General features: G+C 40.3%; 1 protein-coding gene across 6 annotated transcripts in view; it reads left to right on the top strand.

Annotated features, from left to right (window-relative positions):
• Nucleotides 1–4,974: 4,974 nt before the first annotated feature.
• Nucleotides 4,975–22,885, top strand: part of LOC121849591 (actin-binding LIM protein 2-like) — a 160,006-nt gene continuing 142,095 nt past the window's right edge. For all 6 annotated transcript variants that reach the window (XM_042337721.1, XM_042337716.1, XM_042337713.1 and 3 more), the window contains exon 1: nt 4,975–5,395. In XM_042337721.1, the coding sequence (XP_042193655.1) occupies nt 5,383–5,395 (13 nt within the window). In that variant the 5' untranslated portion in view covers nt 4,975–5,382. The remainder of the gene's footprint in view (nt 5,396–22,885) is intronic.

The following is a 22,885-nucleotide window of genomic DNA, read 5'->3' as shown; positions in this document are numbered from 1 at the left end:
TTATTTCTCACTCAGCCCTATTTGTTCACTCTCCTTCTCCCATCTCCCCCAGAAACGTAGTCTATTCCCCACAAAAACACCCTTATCCCAGGCTTCACTGAAACTTGGATGACCCACAACACTACTTTCCAGGGTCATTACACTGTACCCTCCACCCCAATCACTGTGGCAGTGGCATTGCTTTCATTCTAAATCCCCTGTTATTCTGTCCCCTTACTCCTATAGATCTTTCTCCTCATTTGAAGATCTCAATTTCTGAAATTCCTCCCAATTTTCCTTTAAGATCTTCATCATCTACTGGCAACATACAACATACAGCAAACACATATTTGTTTTGGACAATGTTAACCTCAATTTGTCCCATCTACATCAATCTTTCTGTCCTCATCTCCCACCGAAGCTTCACCCTCTATATACACACACACATCCATATCCACATCGATGGCCAACCTTTCATTAGTTTCATCTGAATTCTTCAATTAAATTACATAGAATTACATAGAATGATACAGCATGGAAATATGCCAATTAGGCCAACTAGTCTGTGTCAGTGCTTATACTCAGCATGAGCCTCTAGCCATCCTAATACCCTCTCCTATATCCCTCTATTCACTTCTCGCTTACGTATGAATCAAGTTTCCTCTTAAATACATTGATGAGTTTCTGCTTAAATAGACCAATTGCATTTATATGATTCTATTTTTGTGGCGAAGAAATGAAATATTAATCAGTAGTTTTGCTGGAAACAGCTGACAAGTATTATAGCCGTGACAATGTCATTATGGTTTAGATAGCTAGAGACAAAAATTCCATTAGGAACTCTTATGTTCATTTCATTGACCTATGTTATGTTTTATTGCAACAATTCACAAAAACATTTGACTTTTTGTAAACAAAATCAGCAGAGAATGCAAAATACTGCCAATTATAAAAAGTGTTATAGAAAGCAGAATTTTTAAAAAATTATTATTTATGTTACAAAAGCATCCAAAGCCTTTAGGCCAATCAATCAATGTTCAGTGATGTTTTAGCCCTTTTTTAAGCCAATCTTGGTATGATAATCCTGTAACTCCTCATTAACATTTCTCCACTCTGTTCAGCATGTATCTATTCCTGGCAACGTCCATGGCACAGAGGGCATCAGAATTATCCCACATTTTAAAGCACCAATTTACAACCTGTAACATCCATGATTTAGAACCATGTACATCATTGTGGATATAATTACTTTTTAAGGACTGAAGTTACTATGCTAATACATTTGTCGATTATCTAACTTTCACCATTGACCTAATTTGGCCATGAATCTCCCAAGATTTCCTAAACAATGACCAACTGCAGTGCTTTAGATAGGAAGCAAAATGGGAGTCCCTATACTGTGCGCTACTCCCCATTTTTGAGTATTATTCAGTTCGTTATTTTCCAACAGATGTGATGTCTGTTTACATTCAGTCTTAACTGACTTAATTGATCATCAAAATCCCTAAAAGAACCCAAACCAAGTATCAGTTGGCAGCTTAGCCAATTACAGTTTCCTAATTTTTTTTCAGTTACTCAAAATTTCTGCAATGAACTAGTGACTGAACTGAATGAAGAACTCACATTATGCAAAGAATACTGTTAACATGATTTATAAGTTCAAATTGCCTGGCCTGGAATTGCGGATGTGGCAATATAATGCCAGTTGAATCTGGAGTGGAGCCCTCACTTGTGTATGCCATAAATAGAGGATCTCTTATGAATGCTCCCACTGCTTCTATAATGTCTTGACATTCTTCACTTCACTTGACAATAATGGTTATGGACAACCATAATCAAGGAATCCGGAAACCCCACAGATGCCTACTGATCTATATTCATACCGGAAAACGTAAGGAAAATGTTTGATCATAATTGAAGAACAGCATGCTCCAGAAAATAGTCAAAACGTACAAAGGTTATGGCTACAGCAAAACAACCTTTCACGGCTATTTGTTGGACATTGCTGTGTGCAAATTGGCTGCCGCATTTCACCACAAAATACCCAGTCAATCCACTCTACAGTATATCCTGTGAAGTCCTTTGAGACGCCTTGACTACATGATAAGCTGCTATATCAAATGCAAAGGATATTAATCTTATAAAATACTGCTATAAAAATGATGGTTAGATTTGCAGTCTTTTATCAAATCAAAATATCTCAATATACTTCCCACAATAATTTATTTTTAAGTTCCAAGACCCTCAAACATAGCAGCACTTAGCACCACTTATTTTAAGAGAATGAGATGCAGTCCTAGCAATGAACAATGTACAGTGAACTGTCACTTTAACACTCTAAAATCACCCAGAAATGCCACTCCCCGCATAGTTGAAAATCACACGCCCGTTTCAGTAGCACAATAAGAGAATGGAGCACATTGTATGCCACTGAAGAATATTTGAATCACACTTTGAATCATTGAAAAAGATGCAGCAATACTCAGCTGGACTGATAATGTGTTGTAACTGTACTTGAACTTACCCCTGGAGCCAGGCCTGCAATTCCTAAAATAAGCAAAATCGTATGGCAAGAAGCTTTATTTATAAAGAGCTTTATTATAACAATACACTTCATATCATTGTATTTTTCATAAGTGTAATTATGTTGTCGAAACAAATAGGACCATTTCATTCAAATTAATTTCATAAAATTTACTTCTGGAACAATTAAATCACTTTTCGGGAATCAACAACGTAATACAAAATATCAGTACAAAATGTTGAATTTTCACCCCAATATTACTTGTGATTTATAGACGATATATATATATATTTATATGCAAGTATTTCTTGTATCTTTCTCTGGGAAATAACGTTTTGGTTGCAAGCTAACAAAAAGTTTTTCAATCATACATAAAACAATGCCTTTCTCTTATAAGAAAATCTCCTAAACCTCCCTGACCACGCTCTCAAAGATTCCGAACCAGTCTGTTTGGATCCTCAGCTTTCCTTTCAGCCTCATATCCAATCCCTCAGCAAAACTGCCTTTCACCTCTGCCACATCACCCACCTCTGCCTTTCTACCTCACACCCAACGTCATTGAAACACTCAGAGAGCCTTTACCCTTCATGGAGGACGCTATATAAATGTAAGTCGTTGGCTGTTTATTTTTTTGCCAGGCTCCCATTATTCTGTGAAGCGCTTTGGGACGTCTCGAAGACGCGAAAAGCGCTATATCAAATGCCAGGATTATTATTATCATTATTATTATTTCCAGCAGTTTCTTTTATTCATCCAGTATCCGGCCACAAGTCCAACATAAACAAAATTGTTTATTTGATTTGCATTATAGAAAACCATAGATAGTTCTTAAGCAAATGCACTGCCCTATGAAGTCAATCAACTTTTTTTTTTGGGGGGTGAAAGGTCTAATAGATTAATATGGAATACAAATGAGACAGACACAACCACATGCCACAGATTCATAGGATGGGAACATGTTTTATTCGACACTGTAGTTTGCACGTACCTGGTTGTGTACATTGGCATTTTGAATTATGATGTTTGTTATGATTTGGGAAAAACCTTAAACCGTTTATCTATAACGTCGTTCACTGGTAACATCCATCACTGTGACCACTGCACATCCGAGTCCTACAGTGTTTTGAGCGCTGTCGCCCTTATCGCTCCCGCGATGATGAAGCGGTTCTCGGTGCTGTCCGGTCCGGAGTGAGGGGTCCGGAGTGAGGTCCGGAGTGAGGGGTCCGGAGTGAGGGGTCCGGAGTGAGGGGTCCGGAGTGAGGTCCGGAGTGAGGGGTCCGGAGTGAGGGGTCCGGAGTGAGGGGTCCGGAGTGAGGTCCGGAGTGAGGGGTCCGGAGTGAGGTCCTGCGTGAGGGGTCCTGCGTGAGGGGTCCGGAGTGAGGTCCGGAGTGAGGGGTCCGGAGTGAGGTCCTGAGTGAGGGGTCCGGAGTGAGGTCCTGCGTGAGGGGTCCTGCGTGAGGGGTCCTGAGTGAGGGGTCCTGCGTGAGGGGTCCGGAGTGAGGGGTCCGGAGTGAGGTCCGGAGTGAGGGGTCCGGAGTGAGGTCCTTAGTGAGGGGTCCGGAGTGAGGTCCGGAGTGAGGGCCGGAGTGAGGTCCGGAGTGAGGGGTCCGGAGTGAGGTCCGGAGTGAGGGGTCCGGAGTGAGGTCCGGAGTGAGGGCCGGAATCCTGTCACCCGCACTTTTAATCCCAAATCAATTGCCGAGAGAGGATCAACTGCACCGCCTCCAGTCCCGGTCCTTTGCAGCCGCCGCCAATGCAACACCTCCCGCGTGTCATTCACCCACAAGCGCTTTAGCGCCTCGGCACCGGCACCGCACCCGCACCGGGACCGCACCCGCACCGCGCGTCACCGTCAAACCGCACACACACACACACACGCACACGCGGCGCTGACCGTTCCCCGCGGCACCGGCACCGCGAGCCGAGCCGAGCCGAGCCGACCCCGGGCTGCAGCGCCGCGCCGCGCCGCGCCCACCTGACGGCTCTTGCGGGGGCCACACACCGGGAGGGAGCGGAGGGCGGAGCGGGAGAGACTGTAAGGGGCCGATTCTCCGCAATCTCCTCCTCTACCCGAAGCCGCACAGGCGCCTGCGCCGCCAGTGCGGACTCGGGGGGTGGGGTTCGGGGAGTGGGAGAGCGGCGCTGCGGCGGCTGCAGGAGACCAGAGACCAGAGGCTGAGAGGAGAGAGGGAGAGAGAGAGGAGCAGAGAGAGAGAGAGAGAGAGAGACAGGACCAGAGAGAGAGAGAGAGAGAGGACCAGAGAGAGAGAGAGAGAGAGAGACACTGGACCAGAGAGAGAGAGAGAGAGACACTGGACCAGAGAGAGAGAGAGAGAGAGAGACAGACAGGACCAGAGAGAGAGACAGGACCAGAGAGAGAGAGAGAGAGAGACAGGACCAGAGAGAGAGACAGGACCAGAGAGAGAGAGAGGACCAGAGAGAGAGAGAGGACCAGAGAGAGAGAGAGAGAGAGAGGAGCAGTGCACTCAACACTGACTGACTGACTGACTGACAGCTCGTGTCCATCATATCATCTGACTCCAGCAACGAGAGAGGACTAATCGCATTGCACTCACACACACACACACATAGACACACACACAGATTACCAGCCCAACCCCTTCTCCCACTCCCACTCCCGGATCCCGTCCCCAGGACCATGTTATTTCGGTGCGGTCAGTGAGGGTGGACTCCGCTCTCCCGACTCCCGGCTTTTAACGTGCGTGTTTTTTTTTTGCGCATTGAGCTCTGCAACAGGTTGATTTGCGTTGCGTGCAAACACTCCTGTCGGGAGGGGGTGAGGTGAGGGGCGTGAAAGCTGCTCTCAATAGCCTTACAGTTACCGTTTGGAAACCGACCACAAACACATCGAGTCGAAGATGAGTACCAGTGGTGAGTAAAACGCCTTTTACTGATAATATCCATCGTTTGCTGCTTCTTGCTGTTGTCGTCGTCGTCGTCGTCGTTGTTGTTGTTGTTGTTGCACGATTTGGCTGACGTTAGCTTTGGCCAAAAATATCGCCACCCGAGGCAGCACTATTTAGACCAACTTTTGCAAAATCAGTGGTTTCGACCATCGAAAGGTTCGAGAGTGACAGCAACAACAACAACAACAAGATTCCATTCAGAGAGCGCCTTTCACGTCGGGAGGACGTCCCAAGGCGCTGTGGGTAACGATAACCGTTTAGTCATCCCGTGACGGTAAAACATCTGAAACCTGCCCTGTTACGTTCACTCCAGACGCCTGAGTGAACGTAACAGGGCAGGTTTCACATTTATTGCCTTATTATTATTTTTTGAAAAAAAAATCCCCTAAATCCGTTCAGGGTTGAAACCGAATAGCGAAGAGATGGGCACGGAGTTTTCTGCAGAGGATTAAACGTCTGAGGGTGGGGGGGGGGTGGGGTTGGGGTCAAGACTGGATTGCCCACAGCTCGGGGATCTACCCTTTTTCGTGGGATTTCTGTAAAATAATAATCCCTCCAAAAACCAAAAACAATAATAAATTGGTCATTTTCAATCTATGACTGTTTGTGGGACATTGCTGTGCGCAATTGGCTGCCGCGTTCGCCCACAAATATACAGTCAATTCACTTTACAGTGTGTTCTGTGAAGCGCTTTGGGACGTCCTCCCGACGTGAAAAGCGCTATATCAAATGCAAGGATTATTTATTTATTTATGTAAAAGCAAATATTAGCAGTTATCAAACAGTGTATCGAACGACCGAGACAGACTATAGACAACTGTAAGCTGTGTATTAATTCGAAATGCGGTTGATGAACCCGCCCACACAATTATGTGCACAGATTACTTTTAGACGTGGACGCAGCGAACGTGAGGCCAAGATGTTAACATGTTGCTGCCAAGAAAAACATCCCAACCCCTTTTCACACCAAGTTGTGAATCGGATCCCACGTTGAGATCGGCGTATTGTTTGCAGGGACATATTATGAGCGAAGGTTTGGGAATCAGGACTGTAACCTGGTGCAACGCTGCATTGCATGGTTTGATTTTTCCAGCTGGATCGGTCCACACAGGTAGGGAGGTTGCTTTGAAAGTGCCAAGCACCAGTTAACGTGCTAGACAGACCTCCACTTGCACACTAACCAGTCAGTCTCAAGATGCTTTACGTGCTCATCTTTCATCCACTTTATTGGCCTTTAAAATCATTTTACTGTTTTGCACTTCGAGAAAGTTTGCCTGTTAAAATTTTGTCGACCTTTATCTTCAGTGGCTCCTTTCATCTTCACCAGGCACCGACGAGGGGTTGCTCTGAATTATAGGATATTACTTGGATAGAAAATGGTGACTTTATTTAAAAAAAAATTCTCAACATGTATTCAGTTGGGTTCTATCATTTCAAATTAATCCAAATTCGTCCAAACAATTGGATTTAAAGTTTAAAAATTGCAGCACAATTTTATTTTACGAATATGAATTTTAGTTATTCTGACCCAAACTCAATACAGGAAATAAAGTTATAGTTATGAGTTTAAGTTTACATTTATTTAGCACCATAACATTAATTAATTTAGTGTATTGGATTTTAAATCTGTGCTAACATGTCATGTAAATTGTACACTATTTTATAATAATCCTTGCATTTGATATAGTGCCTTAATCACGTCAATGAGACATCTCAAAGTGCATTAGAAAATATATTGTAAAGTGGATTGATTGTACATTTTGTAGGAAAAACAGGCAGCAATTGCGCACAGCAATGTCACACAAACATTTTCAAAGTGGAATTGATACACAACTTGGTGTTAAAATGGTTGGAATTTATTTTATTTATTTTTAGTTTGTTTTATTTACACTTTTTGGTAAGAAAAAAATGAGTTAGTGTCATAACAACAATAATCCTTGAATTTGATATAGCGCTTTTCACGTCTTCTAGACATCTCAGAGTGCTTCACAGAATATACTGTAAAGTGAATTGACTGTATATTTGTGGGTGAAATGCGGCAGCCAATTGCGCACAGCAGTGTCCCACAAACAGTCGTGGATTGAGTGTCCAAATTATTATTTTTTTTTGAGGAATTATTATCTCCGGAAAAGCGATCTGCCAATCGACTAACCACTGGGTTCCTGCTTACTGCTAGGTAAGGAAACCTGAAGGAAAGTAAGGAAATTTGCTGAACATTTCGCCCTGCTTTAAATGGCACTTGCAGATTAATATGAATATAATGATCAACAATTAATAATAATGTTCACGAGTATTTGAATAGCTGACTCATAGGCCAACATTATCTCTGCTTGTCAAAACTGTGAGCCCACTGTATGGTACTGCTAAAAGATCATTTATTGAAAAGAAATGCCAACTGTTGTCTTGTCCTCCATTGTCTCTAAGATCTCCTGCCAAAGATTCCTTGTCTATGGAATTTTTGGTGAATTTTACCATTACACCCTGAAGGTTCATTTGCTAGCTCTCCTAAGCAGTCACTTGGCTTGCTTTCCTTCCATAACTCTTAATTTTGCTGACCTTGGCAAAGAGCCTTCCTCCATTACTCAATTTCTGTTCTACCCTAACACTTGTATCAAGTTCTGTCTCAAGTCTTCAGTTCTCTGGATCTAAATAAGGACTACAACAACAACAACTCGCATTTATATAGCTCCCCTCACACAGTGTAGTGTCCCAGAGTGCTTCTTGTCCTGATGGCATCTTTCCTATTATTCTCAGGAGAGGGTAATAGCCACAATCATTTTGTTCACAGAGCTCCAATGATGTGTCACCTTTTCAGTTCCTATTATACCTTGTCCAGTTTTCCACTTTTTGGGGTAATAGCTCAGGCTCAGAATTTCTGTACGAAACAATTCTTCTTGTCTTTTAAATGACCTCTGTACTTTCAGAAGTTATGGAAGTTGTTGTCAATTCTCATGTTATCCATTATGTCGGATGCTCTGAGAGAATCCATAACTGTTAGAATGGACCACTCCACTGATGATTTTCACATCTCTGAAATAAGCCCCTTGAACATTTTGATTTCTCATTTGTCATCAACTTGGAAATTGCCAAAAAGATTGCAGTTGCTGTACAATTTTCAACAGATTACTGTAGCATTTCATTGTCTTCAACCCAGATTGTGTTGTGGCTATGTAGTTCTTTCCCAAATTGCTCTACGTTGTAGTTGATAATTCATTAATTGCCTTCTTTCCCGCATTGATTCCCCAGGATTTTTCTCTTTCTCACTTTATCTAATGCCTATATAAATAGGCATTATATTCGATCCATATTAATGATCTTCACTTTTCATCTAACCCTACTGATGATTCTACTCTACATTCATCACTTTCTTGTGCTGGTACACCCACAATGTGCATTACTTAATTCTCACAGTGCAGTGGAATAATTACTGATTTCTTCCATACTCATTGATTGGACAAAAATAATCGTGTTTATTTTTATTTCTCAATTACAAAGTTGCTTGATTCACACAAGGCTAATCAACAGCTACCACCTTTACTTTTGATTGCTATTGCTGCCTTCATAATAGTACTTTATATTGTATGCTCGCAATTTATTTCAATGCAGTTTACGTTCTCAAACTCTTCCTTCTCACTATGTTTGTGTAATGATTTTTTGATTTTGTCTCCTAATTTTTCACTTCGACTTTCAATTGTGCAACTTCTTGTTTCTCCTCACAGCTTCGCTCTCTCATACAATCTATAAGTCTTTAAATCTCAAACTTGGTGATGGCAGCCGCTTGATATTACAGTATTTTTGCTTGACATATTACAGTGTGTCAGTGTAGCTCAGTGGTAGCACTCTAGCGTCTGAGTGAAAAGATTGTGGGTTCAAGCCTCACATTGGAACTTAGAACTCCTATAGTCTAAGATGATTCTCCAGTGCAGTGCTGGGGATGTGCTTCATTGCTAGAGGTGCTGTCCTTCAGTTGAGATGTTAAACCAAGCCCCCACCTTCCTGTTCAGGTGGACATTAAAGATCCCATGGCACTATTTGAAAAGAGAATGGAGTTTCTCCTGATGTCCTGACCAACAACAGCTCAGATAAAATCAGTCACTCACTTCATGGTTGTTTGTGGGACATTGCTGGTAGCAAATTGACTCCACTTTATATTATATCCAGTGAAGTGCTTTGGGCCAACCTCATAACATGAAAGGAACTATTATCAAATGCAAGGATCATTATATTTTTTCTACAACAGTATTTTCAGCATCAGTAGCAGACTTCTTATTTGGCCCTTCACCAAGGTTCTAAATAAAACAATAATACTCACGTTAGATTAAATATCACGGTCTTCTTATACAACATTACAATGTTTCCTCATAACAAGGAATAATTAACAGCTGATCATAAGTGAATTGGAAACATTGGTGATCATGGTACAAATAAAATCTTTGTTTGGACACTCAGCCTCAGAATACAATTGGATAACATCACTTCCCCAGAGTATTTGATCATGATTAATGGCAATAATTCCCCATAGCCTTCATTGCCTTCAACTGACCATTTGGAAAGCAGTGTTAGGATTTTATGTGTGGTAAAATAGAGCATCCAATTGAAAATAAATCTGTCAAATTGCTGCAGAATAAGTGATGTTCTCTGGATTGATGTAACGGATGTGCAGTTGCTATAATTACTAGTAGCTTTCTGGTTTTGGTGACGTTGTCTGGGCTGATTTTGCATCCCTACTTTCCTGCATGTTCTGTAAATTGCAAATGTGCAATTTTCCTTTTCTTAGAGAGCTTAAAATAGACATTACGGTGTGCTCTATATTTTGATGTAATTTAGCTATTTAGAGAAGTTTTAAGTGGTTTGCAATGTCAGATTTGGGTCAGAATTAATCTCATACGGCCCAAGATTTTGGATGGTCGAGAGTTTGCAACTGAGCTGTGGGTTGGATTCTGGAGGGATGGGGGCCAAGGGGGTGGGGGCTAAGGGGGCAGGGGCTAAGGGGGCAGGGGCCAGGGGGGTGGGAAGATGACTGAAGAAGTTATCAAAGAAGAAGGTTTTGAGATGGATCTTGAAGGAGGTGATCTTCAAGGCAAACGGATTTGGGGATAGAGTTCAGAGTTTCTTTATTAATATATTCACACTAAAATAACTAAAAATTATTTCAGGTTCCATCCTGTTTTACAAATGTCTCTTGTGAAATACAAAGTTCAAGATGGCACCTTTGCCTTGTCCCTTCCCTCACCTCCTTCAAGACCTTCCTCTTTGACTGCCCCTTCAGTCATCTTCCCTGGGGTGAAACAACCTACTATACTTGTTGGTATGCTGGAGCCTTTTTTATTTCTACTTTATTCATTATTATCTTCCTCCTTTTCTGTGCTCTCCTCATGTCATGAATGTTTCTGGCCGGGGGCTTGCTCCCAGGGAATCACCACTCATTCAGTTATGTTGGAGAATAACCCAGGGCTGACTGCCCATCTGATTTTTCTCCACCCCCCCCTTTGGGAAAGTTCTCAGCCTGAGTGAAACTTGACTGTGTAGCAAACAAGTGCAGGCTTACATCTGCCAAGGTGTGATATTGTGCTTTGAAGCTCCAACAAGCTACAGCATCTAGACACATGTCCTGCTGTAATTATTGCTATCATGCTATTTTTTAATTACTTATCAAGTGTGATCTTCATAGGGAAGCTCCTTACAAGAAATGTATATTTAAACTGTAGCATGAAAGTGCTAAAAGACTCAGGGAATTTATAGTTCATATCCATTCACCAACCATTTTTTTATCAAGCATAGTTTTTGGTTAAAAGAATTATGTCAAAGATTGAATGAGCAAGGGATCTTTTTATGGCCCAGCTGAGAGGGTGGGTAATGATTCAATAAAAAAAGTAAGAAAGGGAGCAAAGTTACTAACTGTTAGGTAAACCCGTGTTTTAATTAAATAAGAATGGCTTTAGTTGAAGTGGTATTGTACTTGTAAGAGGACAATTTGGTTCATCTCTGGAGAACACGAAAAATAACTTGTTTTTGTATCCACTTATTATAATAATGCTTGCCTTTGATAGTGTATTATCACATTTAAAATTATCTCAAACATCTTCTCAGCATTTGCCATGGAACGTAGTGTCTCTATTATATCAGCAAAGACAGCAAGCAATTTTCACCCAGCAATGTCCCATAAACAGCCTGTTTTATCTGGGGGATTGTTGCCAGGACACTGAGAGAAACTCCCATTTTATCATGTCAAAAAATGTGTCTGTTGATCAAACATGCCAGGAAGATTCCACAGTTGTTGGATGCCTGACTAAATAACATTGAGGTTTGTTGGCCAGGTCAACGGAAGAAACAACGATTCTTTATAAATAGTACCACATGTTCTTTAACGTGCACCTGAACAGGCAGACAGGACATTTAATTTAAATCTTTATCAGAAATACCCTTCCAGGGGTGTAGCACTCCCTCAAACTCTACTAACAGTTTAGAATACAAGCTCCCAATTTGGGGCTTTGAACCCACAATCTTCTAGAAATATGTGTTACTAACTGAGCCAAGAAGATGCTAAAAATGGTTTAAATTGTTTCTAAGCCAAAATTGGTGGTAGTTGTTTTGAATTGCTGGAAGGCATTGCTTAATTTTGCAATTTTGTTTATGTGGCTGAGAATGCAGATTAATTACAAAGAGCACTATGCATTGCCATAACTTGTAGTAACTTGATTTAAGCAATTCAACACTATTCCTGTTATCATTCAGCTCCTCACTGGGGGGAGAATGGCAATGTTCTTTTTAGAGGATGATTTCTGTCAGCAACTAACAGCTGAAAGCTATCTGACATAGATGTACATTTTAAGCATCTACAGTATTTTCAGCAAAGGTTCTGATCTCATACTTGTTAGCTCACAGTACTGTGACTATACGCCAATGGGTTTTCACAGTTGACTACCATCTATAGAACACTGGCTCTGTATTTGTATTACTAATAGGCTGGTAAAGATTAGGGAATAGAATAAGAATGTCACATCATTATCATGTATGTGTATATTAAAAGATACAGCTATATTTCAGTGTCTATTAATTCTATGAATATATGCGTTTACCAACTCAAGTCAGACTAAATGAAATTCACAAAACTAAATATGAAAGGGTTGGAAGACTTTTACTCTTCTGGAAACTCTTATATTAAAAAAAAACTAATTCATTTTGGAAAACCCCCCCCCAAAGATGTAGAAGTATTCATCTGCAGAACTTTGCAATCATAGTTTGTTACAAAATAAAGATTGTGTGTAATCTTTGGCCTAATATTTGAAAAATCAGCAAATGGAGTAATTTCTGTAAACTGCCTGGCAGGGCAAAAACAGGCTGTGAGCAAAGGCACTTTTTATTTTAAGTGTTGCTTACAATTTGCAATTAAATTACTGCCTTTTTTCACTACAAAATATCACTATTCAGGGTTTAAAGGATAAAAGACACAAGAATTCAAATCCAAGCAAACTGAACACCCCAAAAGTGATTTTAGCTGTAAAGATTAGATATAAAACTGTAGTTAATAAAACAGTAGCAGAGTAACAAAGTATTGGAGCAGCAGAAAATATTCCAAATTTGTTCTTTTACACAACAAAAGTGCAGTATTCACATTATAACAAAGTATTCAATGCAAATTATTTTATTAAGTGACCAGAAAGGCCCACAATCATAGTCAGACCCAGTTGTAATCTGGTGGTGGGATATAATATAAAATGGTGATGTCCCGACCTGTGCACCACGCATGTGAACTACGCACAGGAAGTGACACTGGCATCACTTTGCAAGAAGCGAGCCTGTCAGTGCTGAAGCACTCCAGTGTGTTTCTGGGATACCGTGAGTTTATGGTGTGACACACAATAAACAATCTGCGCAATGCGGAGAATGTAATGATGGAGGGTCTGACCGTCTGGCTGTGGCTTATCCAACACCAATTTAGTTGCACATTCAAAATTGATCACATCAAATCTATATGGATGCAATTGATGCGTGGCATTCTCAATGGCAACATTGTGAAACATGATCCATAAAATTGGAATTGGCTTGAATTGTGGATGTCTGCTTTTGAATCCTAGTTAATGTGAGACTCAGAGGTTTTCATTTAGTAAAAAGCACCCAGTATTCCAGAAACTGGAAATTGAAAACTGAGATCTGTGAACTGGAAGTTCATTACTACAGACCTGGCTTGATAGATATCACTATTGAGAACATTGGTGGTGGCGGGGAAGAGGAAAGAGATTCACTTCTAGCACTTTTGGATTGCAATATATCATCTTTACCCGATTTATTCCAATAGAGCCCCATTTCCTGATCAGAGGAACATATTCATTTAGCAATATTACCTTCTCTAATAAAGCAAACATTTAGGTCCTAGGATCTTGAAAATGAGATGCCAGGTTTAACTTGGGGTACGCAGTAGTATTTGACTTCATAATAAAAGTATGAACCACATGTTAATAAAGTGTGATTCATGTTTAAGTTAGAGCATGACTTACAAAGGCCATAAAATGATGGGCATTGCCATAAACATTAATAAGTACCACCATCTTCAGGATGCTTTGTTTAACTGTTGTGCAAAGGTGATTTTTTTAAACTACATTTGACAACTCACTGATCTCTATTCTTTATTAAAGTTATTATTATGTCAACTTGTGGTCGTTTCTACATATCTGCTGGAGTTGTTTTTCAAAGTGAGATTGCATTTTTAGTCAAAAAGTCACAAGATCAGTTCAGATGAAGAAGGCCCTTTGTCACTCAGCCTACCCTGTATCAAGCTGTTCTTAACCAGCATCCTGACCTCAACCACCCTTCTATATCAATGATTTAGATGAGGAAATAGAACTTAACATATCTAAATTTGTGGACAATATGAAGATAGGTGGGAAAGTAAGTTGTGAGGATGACAATAACAACAACAAAATTACATTTATAGAGCGCCTTTCACGTAGGGAGGACGTCCCAAAGAGCTGAACAGTCAGGTGTCGGGGCCCGAGCATGGGAGAGGGGTGGTGTAGGGGTGAGGGAAGGCAGAGAGGTGTGAGGGAGACCAAAGGCACGATCGAAGAGAAGGGTCTTGAGATCGGCCTTGAAGGAGGCAAGGGAGGAAGCGAGGCAAAGGGACCGTGAGATGGAGTTCCAGAGTGTGGGGGCAGAGAGGCTGAAAGCCCGGCCACCGATGGTTGGGCGGGAGACATGGAGCAGGCTGGAGCCCGCTGAATGGAGGGAGCGGACAGGTTCGTAGGGAAAAGATATCACTATTGAGACGCATTCTCTTCGTCCGTGCCTTTGGTCACCTTCCCACCTCTCTGCCTTCCCTCACCCCTACACCACCCCTCCCCCATGCTCAGGCCCCGATACCTGACTGTTCAGTGCTTTGGGACGTCCTCCCGACGTGAAAGGCGCTCTATAAATGTAATTTATAGATGTAATTTATAAAATGTAATTTTATTGTTGTTGTTGTTGTTCTGGAACTCTTCAAACTGACCTTTACCACAGCAAGTGCTTTGGCAGGAGAATGGTATAGATCATTGTAATGATTTTCGTTAAGTGTATAATCTAATTGATATCTTTTGCATTTTCATTTTTACATTTCAAAGATGCATTATTTCGATCGCTTGAACTCAGTCTTGCATTTTGAGAAGACTACAGTATTAAGCAGTATGTCTTGAATTTGGGATGTGCTCCCAATGTGAAAGGCGCTTTACAAATGTAATTTTGTATTGTATTGAGCATGCCTTGTCTTCTTTTTTTTAAAAATCCAAATATTTTTAATATTTACAAGTTAGTAAACTAAAGATGACAAATAGTACAGGTGGTCCAACACATCTAATTTTTTGTTCCCCGTCATTTATTTTAGTTTTCTCCGCTTCCTTTCCTATCATTTGCCAATCCTACACATCTTCCCTGAGAGAAAGAGCTGTCAAATGTTCTAAGTCTCCGAGAAAGTGTCTCTTTAGCTACCCACTAGGATGTACTCAGAGCACCTAAGGGTGTTGGCTCTCCTTTCTCTCCCTTCCAGTCAGAATGTGCATTCCCTAACAAGAAGGTTGACATCAACAATTCACTGTACAGTGATTCAGATGAATGTACAATGTATCCAATGCAAACCCGTACAATTTATTTTGCCAGGCAAGTAAGTTGCAAGCTTCAATTTATTTTAGGGAAAAGTGAAATATTTTGTTTGTACAAACGGATCATGGAACAAGTTTATGCCAGACACTCTTGTTTGCCCATGAACACAATGTCATCATGAAAAACTATGCTGCCTCAGGGCAGTGATTTTATTCTTTCCCTATCACACAGTTCCATCATCAGTCAAAAAGTGCAATACAAAGATTTACAATGAGACTCTGTCAACCACAACTGCAGTTTTTTTCTTCCCCCATACATTACAGAACCAGGTAAATTGCTTGATGCCTTCTTGTTTTTTGCTCCCTCCCCCGCATTTATATACATTTAAGTAGCTTTTTGGTCAATTTAAAAAAAAGCTTGTCAGCTACTCTGAAATGAAATGCACAAGTTTCAATTCTTACCTTTTTTTGGTAAGCTTTGTGTGACAAAGGCTGACTTGAAGCTAATGGTACAGGATAGAGGACGGCAGACATCTACTTGGTCAGAAGGGACCATTAACCTACTCTTATTCAGTAAAGTGTTCTCAGCTTCAATTAACAGAAAATAATTTTAGAACAACACAAAGAAGTAGAGTGAGAAGTATACAGAAACAAATGCACTTGTAAGGTTTTATACAAATGAACAATTTTCAAAGCCTCTCTACTCAATTGAAGATTTCCAGACTTATTGCAATTTCAGGACAGGTCGCAGAAAGTATTTTTTCACCCAAAGGGCAGTTAATGTCTGGAACAGGTTCCAGGAAGACCATAAGATGTAGGAGCAGGAGTAGGCCATTCGGGCCCTCGAGTCTGCCCTGCCATTTAGTAAGATCATGGCTGTTCTTCTACCTAATTCCATTTACCTGCCCTATTCCCATATCCCTTAATCCCTTTATCCTTTAGAAATCTATCAACCTCTGTCTTGAATATGTTCAAGGACTGAGCATCCACAGCCTTCTGGGATTCCACAAATTCACTACCCTCTGAGTGAAGAAATGTTTCCTCAATTCTATTTGAAAAGGCTGACCCTTAATCTTGAGACTATGACCCCTAGTTTTAGATTCTCCAACCAGGTGAAACAGTCTTACGGCATCTACTCTATCAAGACACTTAATAATCTTATAGGTTTCTATAAGATCACCTCTAATTCTTCTATATTCTAGAGAATATAGGCCTAGTTTACTCAACCTATCCTCATAGGTCAACCCCCTCATCCCAGGAACCAACCTGGTGAATCTACGCTACATCCCCTCTAAGACGAGTATGTCCTTTCTTAAATAAGAAGACCAAAACTGCACACAATATTCTAGGTGCGGTCTCACCTAGTGAAATGGAGTTCCAGAATTACTGTTAGCAGATAAATATCACGAACCAGGTGGCTTCAGAAGCTGCATTTGTTTTTGAAGTTGAGAACGATGATAAATAATCAAACAAGAAATTTATTAAAAAATGATGTTTCGGTTTCTGAATAATATTTCATCATTCAGTCTCTTTTGCCTTGTAAAATCCTGAATTTGTCCTCTAAGATCAAATGCAAAAAATATACGATATCATTATGGTTCTTTGTACCTTAAAGCAGAGGCAGAATAAATTGGTTGATGCAAACTGGCCTGATGTATGGAATTATGAGGATTAATTGATAAAATTTATGTTTTTAGCATTTAAGTGCATGGAAATTCTCAACAGGCATCTCTAGTTGCTGGATGGGGTCTGTTGATAATGGGTCCAATTGAGTGTCAATCTGATAAGTTAGCTTCCCACGCTAAAGAGTCTGACTTCCAACATGTTGGGTTGCTGTTGACGTCACCTCCTATGTAGGAAATGACATTAACATCGCTCATTGTGCCTGGCCTGCAGGCAGAATGCGCTGGAAGTCATGTTGGCAGTGATCTGATAATTCAGAAGAGAGTCATTGTTTTTTGTGTATCATTATCATGCAGCATCTGAGGTATTAGACCTAGACAACTGTTTTATGACGGGAGTATCCTGATGTCACTTTTCAAAAGTAATTCATTCATTCATGAGCCTTGACATTGAATATTGTCAAACTATTCCACCATAGAGCACATCACAGCCAATTTCAAACTGCCCACTCTGTACATATATTCTTATGAATTACAGTATTTATAAACTGATATCCACTTTAGGAGGCAGTTGGCACCTCAGTTTGATATATTATCCAACGTGCCAGCTTGGACTATGAGCTCAATAACCTGATGTGGGGCTTAAATCCACAACCTTCTGACTCGAAGGTGACAGTATTACCAACTACGCCAGGCTGGCACCTGCTTGATGCATAAAATACTATACAAAAGTGATATGTTGTGCTGGTGATGTAAGATAGACTGTCTGACATCACTCAAATATTCCAAGTTATGATTTTTCAAAGCACCACTCTATTCCTGCAGTATCATGCTGTCGGACATTATTGGGCTAAAAGCTGACCTGACTGTCGAGCGCCCTGGGACGTCTTTCCAATGTGAAGGACAAGTGTAATTTGATGATGCTGTTGTTGTACTTTTCCTTCCCCTCCCTTTGACTTTGAATGAGTGGTTTAAACAGCCACTATTGTAGTTGCCGATCTTAGATCATGGCTCAACTCAGTGAATACAATCACTATGGTGGTATCTTGGAAAGCATCACATAAGTAATGTTCTTCATGTCAAACTCTGCCACTGTTAAGCACTCCAATGCAACCCCACATGAAGGGCAGTATATAAATGCAACTTGTTATTGAGATGACTCAAAGCGCTTCACAGGATATAGTAGTGAAGTAGTGTAACCAGGTGTATTTGTAGGTGATAATTATTGACTAAATGGGTGATACTTTTCCTTCCCCTTCCCTTGATTTTGACGCAATGGTTTGGTCTAAACAGCCACAATTCAAATGGAAGCCACCAGCAGTTTTGGACTCTACCATTATACTAAGGTTGAGAAGGGGAGGGAAAGAGTCACACACATGGATCAATCAATAAATACCAACTTGCCTCAACCTCAGTGCTTAATGATGTGATAATTATCACATCACACGCAGGACAATTTCACCCATAATTTTAGATCTAATATGTGAGCTTGTGTATGGATTTTTGCACCTGAAAAATTTGTGAATTGGATTCTCATTAATATATATGATTGGATGTGTTTACTCCTCAATAAGCCAAATTATAAGATTTATATCTATTTACTAGCTGTTCCCAGATATTAAAACAACAGTTATGATGGATAGTTTTAAACGTAAATATGAGCTGTATTGCTAACAATGGTTCCTTGTTATCAAACTGTAACATGCTTCCAGGAAGAAATCACGTCAACCAAGGAATTTAAATTATTCAATAATTAATTTAATTTGCATCTGTTGGCCATTTGAAGACAATAGCCAAGCAAACTGTTTACAGACAATTGAAAACCTGTTCTTTCTACCAACATAGAAATAGAGCCATGTTTGGCTAAATCCAAGTCTATCTAACAGTAGCAGCTGCCCCACAAGTGAAGTGTAGCGTCACCAGTCTGAATACATTGTATTTTACAACAGAACTAATGTATTGTTGGGGGAAAGGATGGCTGGCAGGCGACTAATNAAAAAAAACTCACCAAAAATGACGTCACTGTATCCTGGGGATATACACAATGAATGGGAAGCTATTTGGATTTAATGGCTTAAGTAGATGTGCTGTATCAGCTAATGAAACACTGTTCAAATGCTTGCTTGTGTGGAAACGTTAACCCTCTAAGCTTAATAGGCTTCAGGGAGGTAGATCACTTCCTGTAAGGCAAGGCAACATCAGCCAACTGCTGACAAAGAGATGGCTTAATTGATCTATTGTTAATGAGTCTGGTTTTTCAGTTTTCTTTAAACGTGCAGGGCAAGCCTTTTGCTAACAGTCCTTAATTATGAATTGAAGAGTACTCAAGAGGAATGTACTGCTGACTCTCCAATTGGCTAAAGTAGAGAATCATATTAATGAACACATTTTTAAAATGGTCACTAATGCTGATAAGAAATGTTGATACACTGATTTACTGCCCATCCCATATGTATCCACAAGTACATGGCTTGATGTAATTCCATAGCTATGACTATTATTGATACCAGGATTTTTGATGATAGATTTCACTGATTATAAAACCGTATTTTGTGTCCAAAATGCAAAACTCGGCAGGCAGTTTGTGCCTATTAACGTCCTATAAACTGCTACGGAGTCAGTGACTGATATTTTATTTGGGGAATTGTCATCTAGGACACTGGGAGAATCTCCCTTCTCTCTTCGAATAGTGCCATAAGATCTTTAACATCTACCAGAACAGCCAGACGGAACCTCAGTTTAATGTCTCTTCGAAAGGATGAAACCTCCAAAAGTGCAACCACCCAAGGTATTGCATTGGAGTGACAGCTTAGCCTATGTGTTTCCAAGTCCCGACGTGGGGCTTGAACCCACACCTTTCTGACTCAGAGGTGAGAGTGCTGCCACTGAGTCAGGTTTACTAGAAAATAATGCTATGTATTATAATAATCCTTGTATTTGTTATTGAATCTTACCATGTAATTGAAATTCTCATTGAAATTTATAGACAAGCAAGAGCCAAACTGTACACAGCAAATGTCCCTCAAATGGCCATGAAGTGAACAACCAGCTTTATCTGGAGAATTGTTGGCAAGGACACGGGAGAAACTCCCTTCACTTTTCAAATACTGCCGTGCTCGTGTTCAAGGCCCTCCATGGCCTTGCCCTTTCCTACCTCTGTGACATGCTAACCCAATATCAACCTGTCCGCTCCATCCGCTCAGCGGTCTGCTCTACATCCCCTGTCCGGCCCGCTTCACCATCAGCCTCTGCGCCCCCACCCTTTAGAACTCCATCCCACATTCCATTCGTCTTGCTCCCTCCCTTGCCTCCTTCAAGGCACGTCTCAAGACCCTCCTCTTCGACCGAGCCTTCAGCCACCCTCCTGCCCTCCACCATCCCTTACCCAAACCCTGCTCGGGTACAAATCCCTGACCGTCCAACGCCTTGGGACGTCCTCCTTGATGTGAAAGGCACCGTACAAATGTAATTTTGTATTGTGTTTGGAATGTTTAACATCCACCTGAACAGGTAGACGAGACCTCTTTAACGTCTGAAGGGCAACACCTCCAATATTAGAGCATTCCCCAGCACTGTTTTGAAGTCTCTGAAAGGAGAAGGCATTTCCCCATTAATAATCCTTACATTTGATATCGCACTTCATGTGAGGAGGACGTATCAAAGTGCCTCATAGGATATATTTTAAAGTGTATATTTTTAGGATGTTGTTTTAATACCCTCCATTAGGACTCACAGTTAGAAGAGTTTTTCTGTGATATACTGCACCATTGTGGGAGTAAATTGCAGTAAATACCAGAGTGCCAAAGCAATTTAAAATAGTAATAATAATAATCCTTGCATTTGATATACTGTTGCCTTATCATGTTGTCGAGATACCTCAAAGCGCTTCACATGATATATTGTTAGAAAACTCAATCTGAGCAAGCATTGATTTTTTTAAAAAATGCAGTAAATTAATTTTAAAAATCACATGGGCCTATCATAATGTTTTTTTAATCAATTAGATTTTGCTAACAGTTACCAATTAGAAAAGGTGCAGTGCCTTTGTGCAGGAAAGCCAAAATAGAAATACAATGGATGAAAGGAGCCAGAGGCAATATGAAAATAAAAAAAATCTACTTTCTGGGATTCAGTCCTCAGTCTATTGGTTGACTAGCATTTTCAGGGAATTTTTAAAGGATTTATTGAGTACATTTTGATCACATAGCTACGGAATTTTCACGACTGTTTGTGGGACACTGCTGTGCAGATGGAATTGTCTGCCGCATTTCGCCCACAAAATATAGTCACTGCACTTTACAGTATATTCTGTGAAGTGCTTTGAGATGTCTTGAAGGCGTGATAAAGTGCTATATCAAATGCAAGGATTATATTATAAACGAAGCTAGCTCAGACAATATGGTGGTTCTTAAATTAATCCAATGTCTTGGCATTAACAGTTATTACTGGTGATTAATTCTAGCTGTTATTTACCCTCTTGTGTAAAGAAATACCTCCTCGCATTTGTTCTAAAAATAATAATAATGCTTGTATTTGATGTAGAGCTTTATCACCTCTTCGAGACATCTCAAAGCGCTTCACAGAATACACTGTAAAGTGAATTGACTATTTTAGTGGGTGAAAATTGCTCTTCATTACACTGCACCTGTGTCTCTTGGTGCTGCATTCTTCTTGTTGCTTTGGTCTGTCTGAAAAAATTGCTCTGGGTTTAGTTTCTTTTCATGCTCTAGTTTTCTAAAAGGAGGGCAGCTTAGTATTTACAAACTGTCTCTTGGTGGGGATCTCTAGTGGCAAACAGTACTGTAAAATTTCAATTATTAATGGATCCTTGTCTAAATTGGTAAGAATTATACATTTTGGCAGTGCCAGTACATACAATGGAATAAATGATTATCCTCTTTACTAGTTAGTGAACTTTATAATAATATTAATAATAATCCTTGGATTTGATATAGTGCCTTATCCTGTCTTTGAGATGTATCAAAGTGCTTCACAGAATATATCGTAAAGTGAATTGACTGAATATTTTGTGGGTGAAACTTTTATAATCTTCTATGATCAGAAATCTTGCTGCAAGTGTAGAACTGAAGTACTTGTTAAGAGCAATTATTTAACCTCAGCATTTATTTCTTTATACTTGCAAATAAACGGAGTAAAGGTTTACAAACAATGGAAAAATTCCAAGCGTATTCTGCCAACAGTGATAGGTATCACCCATTGTAATACAACAATATTGACCTGGAAGTCTGTTTGCTAGTTTTTTGTGAATGAAGGATAAAGAAAACAAGAATGTATGTATGAATTGTTATCTGTATGTTAACAACCTTGAGTTCTTTCCAATTAATCCTTACATTGTGGAGGCTGTTCAGATAAAGCCAGTTTTCTGAACTCTCATTTTAAGGCACCATTGTTTGGTATTCTAAGCCTTGACTGAACACCACTGTCAATGCACAAGGTCTGTGCTGCACGATTCAAAAAAAGAAATGGACCATTCCCAATTCAACAGAGAACGCAGAGATACGTGCTTGGCTTCAAGGCCCGAGAAAGGAGTACAGACACACTGAATGCTATTGCTGACCCTGAAATACCAGATAAACTAAATAGCTGTTTTTCTCCTTCATACCCACATGTTTTTACACCTTAACATATGTGCGTTATAACCGCATATCTGGATGACTTTGTCTTTTTGTAAAAGAATATAGTAAACCTATAAACCCACAGTGACTTGTACTGATTAGTGGGTTTGTATTGTAGAATGGG

The sequence above is a fragment of the Callorhinchus milii genome, unplaced genomic scaffold (genome assembly GCF_018977255.1).
Source record: "Callorhinchus milii isolate IMCB2004 unplaced genomic scaffold, IMCB_Cmil_1.0 Scaffold1, whole genome shotgun sequence".
Taxonomy (NCBI): domain Eukaryota; kingdom Metazoa; phylum Chordata; class Chondrichthyes; order Chimaeriformes; family Callorhinchidae; genus Callorhinchus; species Callorhinchus milii.
The sequence above is the reverse complement of the archived record's forward strand: the minus strand, read 5'-3'. Positions and strand labels throughout refer to the sequence as shown.